Source organism: Lycium ferocissimum, unplaced genomic scaffold, assembly GCF_029784015.1.
Source record: "Lycium ferocissimum isolate CSIRO_LF1 unplaced genomic scaffold, AGI_CSIRO_Lferr_CH_V1 ctg3669, whole genome shotgun sequence".
Taxonomy (NCBI): Eukaryota; Viridiplantae; Streptophyta; class Magnoliopsida; order Solanales; family Solanaceae; genus Lycium; species Lycium ferocissimum.
The window spans coordinates 8310-24946 of NW_026725456.1; the positions used below are offsets into that span (position 1 = coordinate 8310).

General features: G+C 31.9%; 2 protein-coding genes and 1 long non-coding RNA gene across 8 annotated transcripts; 1 reads left to right on the forward strand and 2 right to left on the reverse strand.

The window, feature by feature from the left end:
- Nucleotides 1-2657: 2657 nt before the first annotated feature.
- LOC132044122 (uncharacterized) lies at nt 2658-3182 on the reverse strand. The gene has a single exon (XM_059434611.1). It carries the CDS (start codon nt 3112-3114, stop codon nt 2872-2874), a length of 243 nt encoding a protein of 80 aa, XP_059290594.1. The 5' UTR covers nt 3115-3182; the 3' UTR covers nt 2658-2871.
- Nucleotides 3183-3727: 545 nt separating this feature from the next.
- Nucleotides 3728-4877, forward strand: LOC132044121 (uncharacterized). 2 transcript variants are annotated; one of them, XR_009412037.1, is made up of 2 exons: nt 3728-4325; nt 4419-4877. It is a non-coding gene; the product is annotated as an uncharacterized LOC132044121 (long non-coding RNA). The 2 variants fall into 2 exon arrangements; XR_009412036.1 differs by having other exon boundaries at nt 3728-4114.
- Nucleotides 4878-7290: 2413 nt separating this feature from the next.
- Nucleotides 7291-14155, reverse strand: LOC132044123 (probable hexosyltransferase MUCI70). Of its 5 annotated transcripts, none has more exons than XM_059434614.1 (10): nt 13310-14155; nt 12364-13270; nt 11516-11773; nt 11188-11398; nt 10755-10864; nt 10470-10669; nt 9468-9571; nt 9062-9249; nt 8398-8597; nt 7291-7839 (listed from the first exon to the last, which is right to left on the reverse strand). In XM_059434614.1, the coding sequence occupies exons 2-10, from the start codon at nt 12611-12613 to the stop codon at nt 7612-7614; spliced, it is 1749 nt and encodes a 582-aa protein (XP_059290597.1). In that variant the 5' UTR covers nt 12614-13270; nt 13310-14155; the 3' UTR covers nt 7291-7611. The 5 variants fall into 5 exon arrangements, with proteins under 5 accessions (XP_059290597.1, XP_059290599.1, XP_059290596.1 ...); XM_059434616.1 differs by having other exon boundaries at nt 12364-12788; nt 13008-14155; XM_059434613.1 differs by having other exon boundaries at nt 12364-12934; nt 13008-14155.
- Nucleotides 14156-16637: the final 2482 nt, after the last annotated feature.

Sequence of the window (16637 nt, forward strand, 5' to 3'; positions counted from 1 at the left end):
TTTTATAATTTATACCACGGGGACAGCTTCCTAAAATTCCTAGACCTAATATTATATTGGATCGTATTCTCGTCTTCTCAAACTCACTTTCTCAAGTAAAATCAAAATACACCGTCTTCTTCTCAAGTGGGTTTCAAGGTGGTATCCGTTTGTTCAATTCAAACATCGCTTTTTGAAATTTATAGCAAGACTAATGGATCGCTATTCTTTCAAGTTTCAGTACCATGCTACAATGATTATTTAGTTTTCTTTTGCTTTTCTGTCCACTACTTTAGTTATTCTTGTTTACTATTGAACTATTGTGGGATCGATGTACTAAATTTAGGATTGCATTACATTTGGGCTTTGGCTACTTTCTTAGTCACCTATGCTGCTAGATTTTAATGGTTGAACTTAGTTCCTATTTCTCTACATTTACTTTAGCGTGTTCTACCTTTTCGGAAGTGGTGCAAATGAATGTCATGCACACCTTGCATATATTCATGTGCAAGTCTTGTTTAAATTTCAAACAACCGAATAAATCGATTTATGTGCTAAAATAAAAAACGAATCGAATTGAACCTAGAATGGATCGAGTTTGGTTGAGGATTTACGAAAAATTCAAATTTCAACTCGATGACGGCCAAAATCGAACCGAACCGATTCGTGCACAGGCCTAAACCGAGCTTCTATTATTTTAGATTTTACATTTTGATATGAAAATTGGATCGACATTGCAAAATTCAAGACTCATCTCACTGTACCTTTTATTCAAATTTACACTGTCAAGTCACTATCTAAAGCAAGAAGATAAAATCAACTACGTAAAATTTATCTTCTTCATTTTTGTAAAGACTGTAATAAGTTTCATGTATTGTGAATATAAAAAAATTAAAAAATTACTGTATATAGGAACCGTCCTCAGCTTTCACTAATTTATATACAGGAACCCCATTGGTTTCCCTGTTACTAAGCAATAGACATTCACAAATTTAAAATACATAATGAAGCGTGCATAAGTAAGTTTAGTTCCTTTTTTATCTATAATAGCTGTTACAGCAACTGCTAACACAAGAAGCTTGTTTTCAAAATTAATAGCGGGAAGTAGGATAGAGTTAGGATTTAAAGTTTACGGCTTCCGAATTCTAGTCCACATAAATTACTGAGTTTTAAATATTAATAATTTATATATATTTAAAGAATTTTTAAGATAAATACATATTTTGGATCAAAATTACTGGGTTCGGCTGAACTCGTAAGCTATATTCTAGCTCTGCCCCAGTTGGTCGAAAATAAGAACTTATGACCCAAACTACCAATGACAAACAATAACATAATTGATGTCGCAAAATCAACAGATGCAACATTTTGGAAGAAGAAGAAGTTGCAGTGGCGGTCTGAAATTGTTCACAAATTGGCTAAACTTTAAATAGTTTTAAATAGGGTGCTTAAAGCAGCTACTTTATGCCATCTCTACCTTGTAATTTTTTTGGACCAAAACTACCAATGCAAACGATAACATAATTGATTCGCAAAATCTAACAGATGCAAATATTTAAAAAAAGAAGAAAGGTTTGTAGCGGCGGCCCGAAAGTTGTTCAAAAATTGTCCGAATGAACTTTAAATAGTTTTAAATAGGGGTGCTAAATAAAAGTGGCAACCTTATGCCAATTCTAACTTCTTGTGTGAAATCCTTTTCTTTTTTTTTTTTTTTAATATAAGTAACCATAACATGTTATTAGACAAAGAAAATTACTTTAAATAATTAGCACAAGTTCAATCAATCAATGACAATCAATGCAATATATATATATATATATATATATATATATATATATATATATATATACGACACTATATGTTGCATTTTATTCATTGCCACATGCGTTTGAAGTTTGTGAGTTCGAGGTTCTAATTCTTCAAAGTTACTGGGTTCTAAATAAAAAATTTGTACATATTTGACAAAAAATTTAATACAAATATATTATTCAGCATTTTATTCCCGATTCCGCCGGCCACATGAGGGACACACCCTTAGTGTACTTCCATTTGTTGTAGCAGATAACATTATAACATGTTATTATTTCTCAAATCAATACTAATAAAGTCCACTACATATTACAAACGGTGCTGAAAATGGATCCAAAGTGAAAAGAAGAAGAGAGTAGATACATTACGTTGATCTCTAATTAATTACACAACTCTACAAAAACGATGTCTTTATTTAAATTTAGAAGATTTTTTTTACCTTGATTCATGGTAAGAATCACCGAAGTCGCGATTTTCTAAGTCTTGTTGCTTCTTAATGATTTCCCTTAGGGATCAGAGAGAAAATAATTTAGAACAGACTTAGGGACTACAATTATATAATAAAACAGCACCTCCTAAGAGACATAACTCTTCGTACGTAACCTGAGAGTATAAAGCCTTTTATAACAAGATATGATTCTACACATACAAAATACATACCTTATAATATAAGATTTATATATAGCCCACAAAAATAACACTTTATTAGATCAGAAAAATGGGCGTCTTTTATTATATTGATATGCATTCGATACCCAAGGCTGGAGCCCAAAAATAACTAACGTAGATTGCAATTTCAGAATCTTGAACTTTTCAAGAATACTAATTAATTCCATTTATTATAGAAGGTTCGGAAATGGATCAAAAAGTGAAGAAAGAAAAGAATATATTGATACATTACAATGATGTCCCAATTAATTACAGAACTCTACAAAAACAATGACTTTCTACACTTTTTTTCTCTCAAATGATTTGTATGTATTGAGGTCTGATTAAATTCGTTCAAAATCGCACATTAGGAAAGTAAAACGCTCCTTAACAAAGACAATTTCATGCCCAGAACTCGAACCCGATAATGCATGACTAACAACTTTTAATAACTTTGAGATTCCTCCACAAGTACTTGCCACTTGCCATATCCACAAAAACCCAAAATCCATCTTGAATCATCTGAAACTTTCTCACCTTAGGGGAATCGAATTCTTGTTTCTCTTTCTCAGTTTTTGTACAATCTATATCTGGTGAAGAAGAACCAAGGGTACTCCAAGCAACATAACCAGCCAACAATGCTGAGAAAAACACCAAGATAAATCTTAAAGGACACATTATGTAATGTAAATATATATATCAATCAAATGCCTAGATTTTGTTTGTATGTTCCTAGTTTAATTATGTGCTAATAAAAGCTAGAATGATTTGCCTTATATATAAGGTAAGTGGTGTTGACAAAGCTTGAAAACGCGTATCTAATCCTACAAGAAAAGGACTTTTTCTTGGCTGAATTTTATGACTAATTCCCTTTGTTTAAGGGTAGGTGATGACATCCACAATGTAAAGTTGTTGAGTTTGGGATAGAAGGGATATTATTTATTTATTTTGAGAGCACACTTGATTGACTTTGTCATTCTTCTAAAATAGTAGACATAAACGGAGAATAAAATTACTTTAAATTTTATTTCTCTTAATCGAGAGAAAAATTTAATATTTCTTCATATATATAAACTTTCATCCACTATTGGTCTTCTCAGTTCTCACCAGTCACCACATCTTATCATCTAATTATGATGAATCTATATATAATATAAAGCTAGACACAGACAAGGTGATGTGGCACATCTCTATGGCCACCATTGCTATTTATCTTTTACCTCCTTTTTTGACATTTTTTTGCATCATTCTTCTCACTAACTATATTTAAAAGCCTATGTAAAGACAATAAATAATTATAGTTAATAATTTATCTATACAATAAAAGCCACTATATTAAAAGCCAACAAAGAAGTAAATTCCTAATTTTTCCCATTTATGTGATAAGGTTTGAAATCCATCCCTTTCATCATTTTTTTAAAATAGAAATCCCCTTAGTTGCCTCATTATTTTAAACAGTTTCCTCATTAATTCATAAGTAATTACAAATTAAACATCTTTTGTAACCTCCAGACCCAAACACAAAATTATATTAACTCTTATTAGTTACACCTTGCCCGCTTCACAGAACAGTTAGGATCCCATTCTCCATTTTTGTTAAAAGTTTTCAGCTTTCTGAAATTGTGGTTCAATGTTATCGGCTCTTTCTTTTGTTCTTTTCCTACTTTCTTTATTTTAGGTATATTTGTATTTTTTGATATGTATTTGGGGACCTTTTCCAATGTAAATTTTATATGTATTTGAGACCTTTTCCAACTATAAATACTTAACATGAGAATTCTAATTATCACTCTTTCCTGTTTTTTTTACCTATCTTAATTGAAAATGTTGTGCTTTAATTTTTGTTTGAGGTTTTTCTTGTTTGAATTACTGAAAAGTGAAAATCAAAGGTGCTTAAAGTGTTAGATTCTGGTGTTTCTTTCTTCCCTTTATGGTTTAATATTTTTCATATTTTATTGATTTCAGGTTTTTATTTTTTGCAGATTGATCGGTGTGTAAATTTGCTGGATTTGGATTATTTTTGTTTGAATTTGAAGATATTGGTAAATTATATACCAACACTCTGTACAAACATTGGGCCAATGATTATTCGCAAGATAGATGGAGTTGCTCTTCAAGTTTCGATCACCCATTTCTATGAATTCTCGGTGTTGCAAAGGTTATAGCATGACCCTCCTTAGAAGCTCTCGAAATGTATGTAAAACTTGATGATGGATGCTAATGAATTATGTTTTTGTGCTAATAGCTTTCAATATATAATACAGAGAGGAGGATGGAGGAGATGAAGGTAGCAAATTCTACCACCTCACATTTTTTTTTTTTTTTTGTTTAAGTTACCGCCAAATATCTTTCAAAGGACAATGAAAGAGCAACAATGGAATTGGGTTTCAATTCTGTATAATTTTGAGTTGAGAAACGAAGAGCTTGATAGTTTGATGTGCTTTTTACTCAATTCCATCATCTACTAATGTTATAACCTATTATACCATTGTACTATTATTTTATTCTGTATTATCTAAAGAAATTCATATTGATGAATACCATGAATTTCTTCTTTAGTTATTAAGTGATAATTATCTTTTGAGGTTAGAAAAAAATGAAAAGATAAGGTATAAAAAATGTATACGAAGTTGAATTTCGTTTTATATTAGCAGTGACTTAAACAACTTTCACATTTTAATTACTCAAATTTTCACATCGTATTTTATATAAAATTGTAACTTGCTAAACTAATCATTCATAGATTTTTAAATTAAATATACTTTTCATAATAGCTTTCCCGTGATATAGTCCCCCTATTTTTATAGTGTTATATTTGCTATCCACCGATAAAAACTTTTAGAATTTTATAGGGTTATATTTTCCATTATTCCCTTATTCATTTTTGCTTGCTTAATACTTCACATTTAATATCTAGACAATTTAAGATGTAATTCAATTAGCTTACAAATACAGATATCTTCACTTTGCCATGGAATGTGCGGGTTCACCTGTTAAATATGAACATTATTGGATCTTTATTTGTATGATCTTCTCTTTTTCTCAATATCCTTTATCACTTTGTTTGTCTATGAAAGTGGGAGAGTTAAGAGGTTAAATATTACTTCTCTCTTCTTTACAAGAATTAAGGTAGCTTTACTGTTTATAGTTTTCAATTGCTAGAAAGTTGTGCTTTTACATGTTTATTACAAGACCATGAATATACAAATTAGTATATTTTTGCAATTAGACTGATTAATGATCAGTTATGTCGCAAAGAAAAAAAAAGTGGCGTTACTCACCATTTTGTGTAATAAGAAGCCTTATCAGAAGATTTTTTTTTTTATTTAATTAAAGTTCCTTCATTACATAGATTAATTAACAATGTGAGTAATTTTTCTTCCCAACCACGCGAAACGTGGATATATTCACTAGTTAATACATATGGACAAATTTTAAATGATGGCTTAAAAACGGACATTGGCATTTCAAATTTTACAATTTATAGTCAGAAGATTCAAAAAGAGTCTAATACACACGCATGAAATATTGACAGAATACCTAAAAACCCTCCTAAATTTGACGCGTTTTATGTAGATTTTCTTTAAACTATACTTTCGATCCTAATTAAATGAGAAAAGAAGGAATAATTGGCAGCTGTATTTTATTGGAGGAATAGAGAAGATATATGAAGGGAGATCAGGAAATAGCTGTTGGATTGGCTAAATATAAAAGAATGGTATTTTAGAATTTTCTACACATTAGATTAATATGATATGTGGTTGTTGTTTTACACTCTCACATCCAAACATCATTTGAAATCACTTGGATTATATAAAAATCAAGTATAGGGCGTAATTAGGACCAGTTATTATTTGAGGAGATATCGATTATAAAAAAGACAAGTACATGAGGTAATTAAGATCAGGTATAATTTAAGATAAATATGAACAAAACGCGTCAAATTTAGGAGGATCTTTAGGTATTCTGCCTAAAATATTTTGAATATGTACTTACGAATTGAAATGAAAGTAATGGTTTGAGTTAAACTTATTGAACCCGCTCTAAATTTGTCTCTGACCTCTAATAGCCAGTTGCAAGATAAAATTTGCAAATTGGCTGCTTTAAATTGAAGAACATGCTCAATCAACAACATAGGCCATAGCCATGTGAAGCTCATAATGGTCACCTTCATATGACAAATTAATACTAGAATCAGCATGTTGTCTTGTTTGTTGCAATGATCCAAACCATGTTCTCACACTACGTACTGTTGACAATTACATTCCCCCACCCCACCCACTAAGAATTGAATATATTTATAGTATACTTGGTCAAACTTCTGGAAAGCCAAAAGTATTTCTTTTTTTTAGAATTAACCTAAATAGTCGCCCACCCAACTGCTTAAACTAAAAATAGCTGACATATATATAATATATGTATAATTCATATATAATATGTATATAACCATGTATAATCTATGCATATTGGCTAGGAAAAATAAACACTGAATCCAACCGACTATTTGTGTAAAAATTCCTTCTAAGAAAATATGCTTATATTAGAGAGTCAAGACGTTTGACTAAGCTTTTGAGAAAAAAAAAATGCGTGCTTTTGAGAAGCAGCAGAAGTTTTAAAAGCATAAAAAGTAGTATTTCTCCAAAAGCACTTTTGAAACCTCCTAATATTGACGAAAGTATTTTCCGAATTGATTTACCAAACACAAACTGCTACTCTCCAAAATTACTTTTTCCGACAAGTGTGGTTGACAAAAGTACCTATTAAAAATAAGCAGATTCTGGAAGCATGATCAAACATGCTTTAGATCAACTTTCACAAGACTTGAAAAACCAATATTTCAACAACACAACAGACAACAGTATGAACGAAATTGAATTTCATCTTTGCTTCAGAACCAACAGTTCTATGAGAAGAAATACTACATGAAGCTAGCAATAAAATAAGGCAATTTGCAGTATAAAATTGCTATGAGAATACTTGCTAAGACTCAAATATATACAACAAAAAATTAGATAAATTTGACACTCTCTAAAGAATTTTATGAAGAACTTGATGCTTGACTCGTTTTTGGAAACAACAGCTATAACACTCATCTTTCACAGTTCCTAACCCCGCGGTTGATGTACTTGACAACAGGGAAGGGAAAAAAATAAAAATTTGCTCAATTCAAAATTTTTAAGTGAAATTAGGATCTTTATTTCCAGCAATGACTTTTCTATGACGCTTGGATTTCCTCTCTCTTCCACGCTTCGTGGGGATCTTTTTGATTGGAGTAGTTATGACAGTTGATGATGAAACATTTGGTGAGGTCTGTTGAGCTTCAAGAATTACAGGAGGTGGAGGGTGAACGATTATACTTGCACGAGGTGGAGTCGGGCGCTCAAGAACATCTCTGTGATACCCCTACAGATACAAAAGAAGAAAATGGCAGATAATTAGTCTTTCACCTTATCTGAGATACAGCTAGATGCAGTCCAAATAAGTATTTGATCTGCATCTTTTGCTATCCAGCATGCAGGAAGTAAATCGGAGAGGTCATCTAAACAAGTAGCTAAAACTATTACTACCTCCGTCCCAATTTATGTGATGGTGTTGACTGGGCACGGAGTTTATGAAATAAAGGAAGACTTTTGAAACTTATGGTTTAAAAAATTAAGCTTTAAATATTTGTATGGCTATAAATCATCTCATTAAGGGTAAAATGGTAAATTTAAATACTAAATCTAGAAAGGTGTCCTCCTTCCTGGGACTAACTAAAAAGAAAAGAGTGTCACATCTATTGGGACAGAAGGAGTATCAAATATGTGGATCAGCAAAGCAATTACGTATAACAAGGCACACACATTAGCCTATAATGATCTTTCAGTGTAAATCCTCAAGGGACCAGGTGCAGAAAACAGTTCTTTTTAAAGAAAAAAAAAATTAAACTGAAAATTCAGAAGATAAAGATACGAAGATCACCTGAATCACAAAGTTACGCCTTTCGCAGTCTAAGAACATATTCACAGTCCAATTTGTCTTTGACATGACCTTATCTCTCACAATGGCAAAGCTTATTTGGTCTCTTGGAGTAAAACGGTCCACTTCATTAAACCAAAGACAAGTAAAGAGATTGGAGATCGGAATGTGCTCCCTTATAATTACGCATCCCTCAGGGACATCTGCATATAAATAGTACGTTAACATGGTTATCAAACTGAAATCGGCTACATTAGGGTGGTGAGTGGGGAGGCATTACAAGAACGTAAAGAAAGATGAGAAAAAAGGAGAAAATGACAAAAGCGGTCCCTTATGTTTGAGGGTAGGTTCAAAGTAGAGTATGCACGGAATAGTTTTGGTCCTTTACGTTTAACAAAAGTCAACATTCTGTCTGTTAGATTTAATGAGAACTATGAAAAAAGGGAAATTAGTGAGAACTCACATTTAGAGGTACAATTATTGTAGTTTCTGTTATTTTTTATTTATTTTTATAGTCTGCTACAGCTTTTTGAGGTGCAATTTCTGCTAGTTTTATGTCGGTTTGGTGTCTAGTGCAGTTTGTTGTGTTGCATTTTTTAAGATTTGATGAGACTTTCTTAAGTCAAATTTAACGAATATCAATCAAACAAGAGAACCACACACTTACCACTTGTAATAGGAAGTTTAGCCCTGGAATATGGAGTTAGTCCTTCCTTTTTATAGAATTCAACCTGGAAGTCGATGGAAGCATTGTCGAACTTTGCAGCCACCTTATTAGCTTCTGCTTCTACAAACACATCAAAGCGCTTGTAGTGCCTTGATATTGCGAAGCTGGCATTTTTTCTCCACAAGAACCTGATTGAAATACAAGAACTTCAGCGAATCAACTTGTGACAAGCAATAAAGTGCATATGTATCAATAATGTTCACATTTGCAAACTTTTATAACCATTTTTTAACAAAAGGAACTTCTTAAGATGTTTAGACTTGGTTTTACTCTAAGTCATGCAACAATGAGTTATTTGTGATTTTACTTTTGCATGTATTAGATGTCGATTGGGTCATAGACGTACCTTTCAAGTATTTGATAAGGATCCACAACAAGCTCAAGCTTTCCATCAATCCACAGAGAATAACGAGCATTAGGAAAAAGCCTGTGGAGTAGAAGCTTTGGAACCTGCAGTGGCAACAAATACATGTCACAAATCTACATAAACTCAATGTGACTAAACATTTGAATGACTTGGTTTTCTAACAGTAAACAACTTTTGCTATCGAAACAGCTAATTGTGTTAATCATATATCCAGCACAGAAAAATGCTGATTGTACCAAAAGGCTAAAATTTGGATAGAAATATAAAAACAACAGCCAATGCCAAACAAAAGGAAATAAAAAGCAGCATGGCTTTGTTACTCTAATCCATGTAAAAACACACTAAGCTTCCCTACTAGAAGACTCATGAAAACTAGACGAAAAGAACTACTATTGAAAGCTTACCCTGCTGCTTATCACATTAAGTTAGAGAGGGTAATTTTCCTAATGCCGCAATAAAGAAAGACTAGTAATATTTCTCTATTCATTAATTGTTCCAAGAAGTAATAAAATACGGAATACAAGGATGAATAGAAACTTACACTTGCAGAATGGTAGACCAAAAGTACGATAACAGACGAGACGTCGGTTTTAAATTGCTAAACTAAGTTATTCAATCATTATATAGTTTCTTTCTCCATAAAGTACTAAAAATAAGGAAGAACAAGTAACCACGTCTGAAATCAATATTAAGTGTCATAAAGGCATAGCTAAAAGCAAAAGTTAAAATGCCTTCTGCAGCTAGAATATGTATAATATGGTTCTGCATCAAATAAGAACTTGAGAAAACCATGCATAAACAAATGCACTTTGTGTTTACTCTGCCATCAATTTGACAAAATTCATTTTAATGCATCCAATGCACTCTTATTTTCAGAAGCCTTAAGTACCAAGCACTCACATATATACACATCCCCTATTGGTTATGGCTGCAAAATCCAACCATTATTTATCTAGGCAATGTATCATTACGAACGTTTACCTTTCCATTTCGCCTCGGATCATCATAAGGTAGGTTATGAACAACAACAATTCTCCATAAACCAATTCTCATGCTACTGTTCAGCTCACTTGAATTTCTCAAAAATGCCTCTGTTTCCTCATCCACAAACATATAGAAGCAGACATTTTTCTTTGCATAGTCACTGGTATTCTTTGGTTGCCGTATCAAATCAAAAGCCCCTTATCAAGAATATAATTTGTTAAAACTAAATTCCATCAGATACAAGATGCAAATGTAACAATGAATGAATTAAAAGCTCAATACCAAATATTGCCGATGCCACCACGACACCTTGACAAGATTCCATCTCAAGAAGGTCAGAATCATCAATGTCAAAACCTGTCTGATGTCCAGGCCTCATTCCTCTGACAAAACTGTCAATTGGATGTGGAATGGAAAATCACAAAATACACTAAATTAGAGGATCTTGTGAAAATTACAATAATCTATATCATTACCATTTGGCCTGTCGGCCGAAATTAATTACGGGCGCTAGCCAAAATATACAAAACATATACACTAATTAGGTATACTACAGGTATTCTTATGTATGTTATATGTATATTTTCACTTAATAAACAACACATACATTTGCCAGCCATTATTCTTTAGGGTGGTCCAAAAAGGTAATTATCCAAAAAAATAAGTGGGTGAAGCCTTATGTTCATATAGTTCCAAAGTAGAGAACATATAATACCCGCAATGCACGCTCATTGACTCTCTTATGTCATATGAGTCATTCCTCTGAATCAGCGAAGGATATCCGCCGAAATCTGAACCTCCAAACTCGGTTTTACTCTGATTCTCTTCATGGATGTAAGACAAATTGCTAACAACAGGAGAAAAGGACGGCACTTCAGGCATTAATGCAATAGCTTGTTCAACAGGAAGGTAGCACACCGGACATGCTGAAGAACAAAAGGAATGGAAAAATGAGGTTCAGCATTTAGTACTTATATTTTCTGACCTTGAATATATATTCAAAGGATAAAACATTCAGAGTATTACGAGACTCTCAAACTTACGTCGTGGTCCAGTCCTCTTCTTATCTGCTGGCGGGGGCGGTAACGTGAAGCCTTCACATGGATTTCCGGGAGGGAGAGTGTATCCTTTGAAATATACAGTAGGAGAAGGAGGAGGAGGAGGAGGAAGAGGAGGAAGTTGGATAGTTGATTCACTTCGGCCAGCATTAGTTTTTTTTATTGACTCAATACCCCTAAAAATATATTTATGTACAGTTTCTGGAGCAAACATCCCATTACTTTGTTCTGCTGCAACTTCACCTGAAAATGAGTTGAACATTTTGATCATCGTAGAAGGTAGAACAGCCGAACCAAAAGTTCGAGGCTGCCAATTAATATTTATCAGACTAAGAACCTCTCAATAGCTCCACAATACTTGGGGGTTGTTTGGTTGCAGGTTAGGAAGTAAATTATTGATGTATTAAAACCAACATAACTAGTACCATGTTTGGTAGCATTTAGTTGCTTTGTATAAAATTTAGCACACCAAGTACAGTGTTTAGTTACCAGTTTACAATCCCGCATAACTGATATATGTATACGTTAGGGCGGAATCTATGTACTATTTATGGAATAACTAATGCTTGGATAACTAATCCCTGCACTAACGAAACGACCCCTTATTGCATTACCTCTAAAAATTAACATAAATAAGATTTTCAAATTTGTAGTACTACTTCATAAACAAATTTTCCATCTTAATGTTTTCAAGTTTATGAACACCAAACTAAAGCTCAAGCTCCGGTCAACATAACATACAGTTCAACTTTAAAATAAAAGTTGGAGCCCAAGTCATACAATATGACACATCTAAGAAAAAGTGGCAATGTGCGGATGTATAGAAACCAAACCTTTGCCAACATACAAGACCCACAGAAAAGCTGCAGCAGAAACAACACACAACAGCAGCATTCCGACATTCTTTCGAGGGGCGAATTTGCAGATCCAGAAAAACAATCCTTCTTTCTCCTTAAACAATTTTGGTGGCTTTCTTGGAATAGGAGGTGTTGTTTGGATTGGTGATGAATTATTCTGAAATAGTTGTTGTTGTAAAGAACCATAACTTCCTGAAGAACGAAGACCCAATGACCCTGTAGTCATTGTTGTCCTCTTAATAATAAAATTTCACCTCTCATTGCCCCACTCCACTCATCCACATCCAAAAAAATTCACTTTACTCTTCCTAAAGTTTGAATTTTTCCACTAAATTTCACCTCCAAATTTGAAACCCTTCAAGTAAATTAGCTCAAAACGCCTAAAGTTCGATTCTTTTCACCTCCAAATTTTGGAAACCTTCAAGAAAGTCAGCTCAAAACGCCTAAAGTTTGAATCTTTTCACTAAATTTCACCTCCAAATTTGGAAACACTTCAAGAAAATCAGCTCAAATACGCCTAAAGTTCGAATCTTTCACTAAATTTCACCTCCAAACTTGGAAACTCTTCAAGAAAATCAGCTCAAATATGCCTAAAGTTCGAATCTTTCACTAAATTTCACCTCCAAACTTGGAAACTCTTCAAGAAAATCAGCTCAAAAACGTGAAGTTAAATTCCACCTCCAAATTTGAAACCCGTCAAGAAAATCAGCTCAAAACCATGAAGTTCGAATCTTTTTACTAAATTTCACCTCCAAATTCGGAACACTTCAATAAAATCAGCTCAAAATGGCAGAAACTTCTCCTTATACCAATCTATTAATGCCAATCAAATGAAAAATGCACCAAATTCACCTCCAAATTTGGAGCACTTCAACAAAATCAGCTCAAAAACACCAGAAACTTTTCGCTATACGAATCTCACAATGCCAATCTAATAAAAAATGCACCAAATTCACCTCCAAATTTGAAAAACTCCAACAAAATCTGCTCAAATCTAATAAAAGAATGTAACAAATCAGCTCCACTCATCCAAATCCAATTTTTTTTTTTTCCTAAAGTTTGAATCTTTTCACTAAATTTCACTTCCAAATTCCAAACACTTCAACAAAATCAGCTCAAAAACACCACAAAACTTCTTTCACTACAAAAATCTGATAATGCCAATCTAATAAACAAAAAAAAGCACCAAATTCACCTCCTAAAGTTTGAATCTTGTCACTTTGTCTTCCTAAAGTTTGAATCTTTTCACCTCCAAATTTCAAACACTCCAACAAAATCAGCTCAAAAACACCACAAAACTTCTTTCACTACACAAATCTAATAATGCCAATCCAACAAACAAAAAAAAGCATCAAATTCATCAAGAAAAACAAACCCCAATTATCCAAACAATATTTAAAGTCACAATCAATCTAATAATAACAACCCCACTTCACCAAAACAGTCTTAAATACCAAAAATGCAATAAAAGTTTAGCATTTTACAACAAGTAAAGATCAAGAAACCACTTATATAAGTAATATATAATATGAACTCAATGCTACCAATCAAAAATAGTAAAAAAAAAAAAAAAAAAATGGTTCTTGAATATACAAACAATAACAAATGATACACTAACAATATATATGACACTGAAATTGAGAGATGAGGTAAGAAAATGATTCTATAGGGTTTAGTGAAACCTATCAAATCTCAGATCACAGTTTACGAGTAAAATTTTATTCAATTTTTTTGGAGTTCATGTAATTTTTTCCATTTTTATAGAGGATATTTCTGTTAATTTTGGGTCCTATTTATATTGTTCTAAATAGGTAGATCAAGGAGAAAAAAAAAAAAAAAAAAAAAAAAAAAACACTCTCTACTAAAAATAGATACCCATTTTTATTTGTACAAATGAAGAGATAATTTGACATTTTATTAAATATTGGGTTAAAAATTTTAAAAAATTATTACTCCTTTCGTCTCATATTACTTGGCCACATTACTAAAAATATATGTCCCAAATTACTTATTCATTTACAAAATCAAGATAAAATTAATTAAATTTTTTTCATCTTACCCTTAGTATTAAATGTTTTTGAAAATAGTCAATATTAATTAGAATGTATTTATTGGAAAAGAGATGGGGGTAAAGTAGTAAAATACATCTTTTATTTATAATTTCTTAAAGCGCGTGCAAAAGGGTAAGTGACCAAGTAATATGGGACAGAGGGAGTAGTTTTATTGATTTCAATTATTTAGATGATGTATAATAATTAAGGTGATATGGTAAAACTATTATTTTATTTATTGCTTTTTAAAAGTATGTGTCAAGTTAAACATGGACGAATAAAAATGAACGGAGGGAGGAAAATATAATTGATGCTAGCATGCCCCATGTGCGCGTGATAACTGGAGATTTGTCTGTACTAAAAAGGTCAATAAGTGATTAACAATTTTAAACATTGTTGTTAACATAATTAGCTGCTGTTATGTATTAAGTGTCAATAAGACAGTTTAGCTTATTATGTGTTAAGTCCAATAAGACATAATTAGCTGCTGTTAACATAAAGGTCAATAAGACAGTTTAGCTTATGAATAACGTAATCAACGGGGTCTTTTGAATGGATGTTACGTGTTATTTCATAATGTATTGTTTCATGGATAAACCAATAAAAAAAAATCGGCTACGGGATAGAGCTTTATAAAAAGGTAGGGTCAAAAATAAAAGTAAAGACTAAATGAGAAATAATGTACCGATGTTGTTAGAAAATTATAAGAAGAAAACGAAAATAAAGAAGGCTTGAGGCGTGAGAACGACTTTCCTTAAAGAAGATATTACCGGTATACTGATTTAGGGAAAATACTGACAATCTTCCTCAGGATACAACAGGCCACAAATATGATACTTGCAGATTTTTTCTGATTATACTTCACCGGAAACTCTCATTAATTTATAGGGCAAAATTCAGGCCTCTTCCAAAAAGTCACTTTATTTCACAAACGGATGTGTCCCCCAAAATTTAAATTCGAATAAACTGATTTTCTGTGAAGGAAAAAAAATAAAATAATTAATTTTTTATTCAGCCTGCCCCAAGTTCAAGTCCAAGTATTTAATATTAATATATAAATATATTCTTAGATAAATGTAAAAAGTGGACAAGGACTTTAAATGACCAAAGAAATGGCTAAAAGCCATCGATGTCTGATTCACCACTTTCCCATTTTATAACAAACTACTCAACAGCGACCAAATCAAATTGATTGTTACAAAAAATGATACTTTTCTTCGTTTCATAATACATAATTTAATGATAGGATACGATAAAATTTAAGTAACAATCAAAACAAACACGATATTTCAACTAATGACATGTATGATACAATACAATGGGTAACAAACTAACAACCATCCAAACAAGCTGTTAGGATTTTGACATATCTGTTAACATAATTAACTGCTGTTGGACGACAGTTTAGCTTATTAATCACGTAATTATCGGTGTTTTTTCACTTACACTTTATTTGACTTGAAAGTTTAAGTTGTCCTGGCGTCAGACGTATTTATTACACTTCTAATTTAATATTTATCTGTTAATTTATTAAAAAAATAGATTTACATTTAAACTTGGTACTGTTAATTACTTTAATCAGTTAAACTAACTCTAATGTCAATCTCTATATGACCGACAAGTAACATGTAAGAAAGTAAAAGAGAATTTTTTACTATTTTTCAATGTACGTATGTAATTAACGAACTTAAAAATAGGTTACTATACTACTACCCACTTATTGTTATGTAACTTAAACACACAATGATATTTTGCCTAAAATGGATCTTTTGACATTAGACAAGTAATAAATGGAACATTTATATATAAAGTTGGATAAATCACAGTTCTCAAGAAATTTAATTACATTTTATTTATTTATGATAGTTTAAATTAAATATCTATAAAATAATTAAAATTAAAGAGTCAAGGATTTACACTCAACGCTTTAAAATTAACATTGCAATTTATGTCCTATTAAACGCCTTACTTTATGTGTACGTCTTTTATAACACTGTCCATGATCGCTCATATGCCAACTCGTTCAAGACCACTCATATGTCAACTCGTAAAACACAATGGTTTGACTTATTATCTCCTTTTTTTTTTTTACCTTCCCACCGAGTGTTTGGTGCTAGCATTAGATTCTCGACTTATTCAAATTCGCATCGTGTACGATCCATTAAAAGGAAAAACCTCTTTCTATTAGGATTCACAACT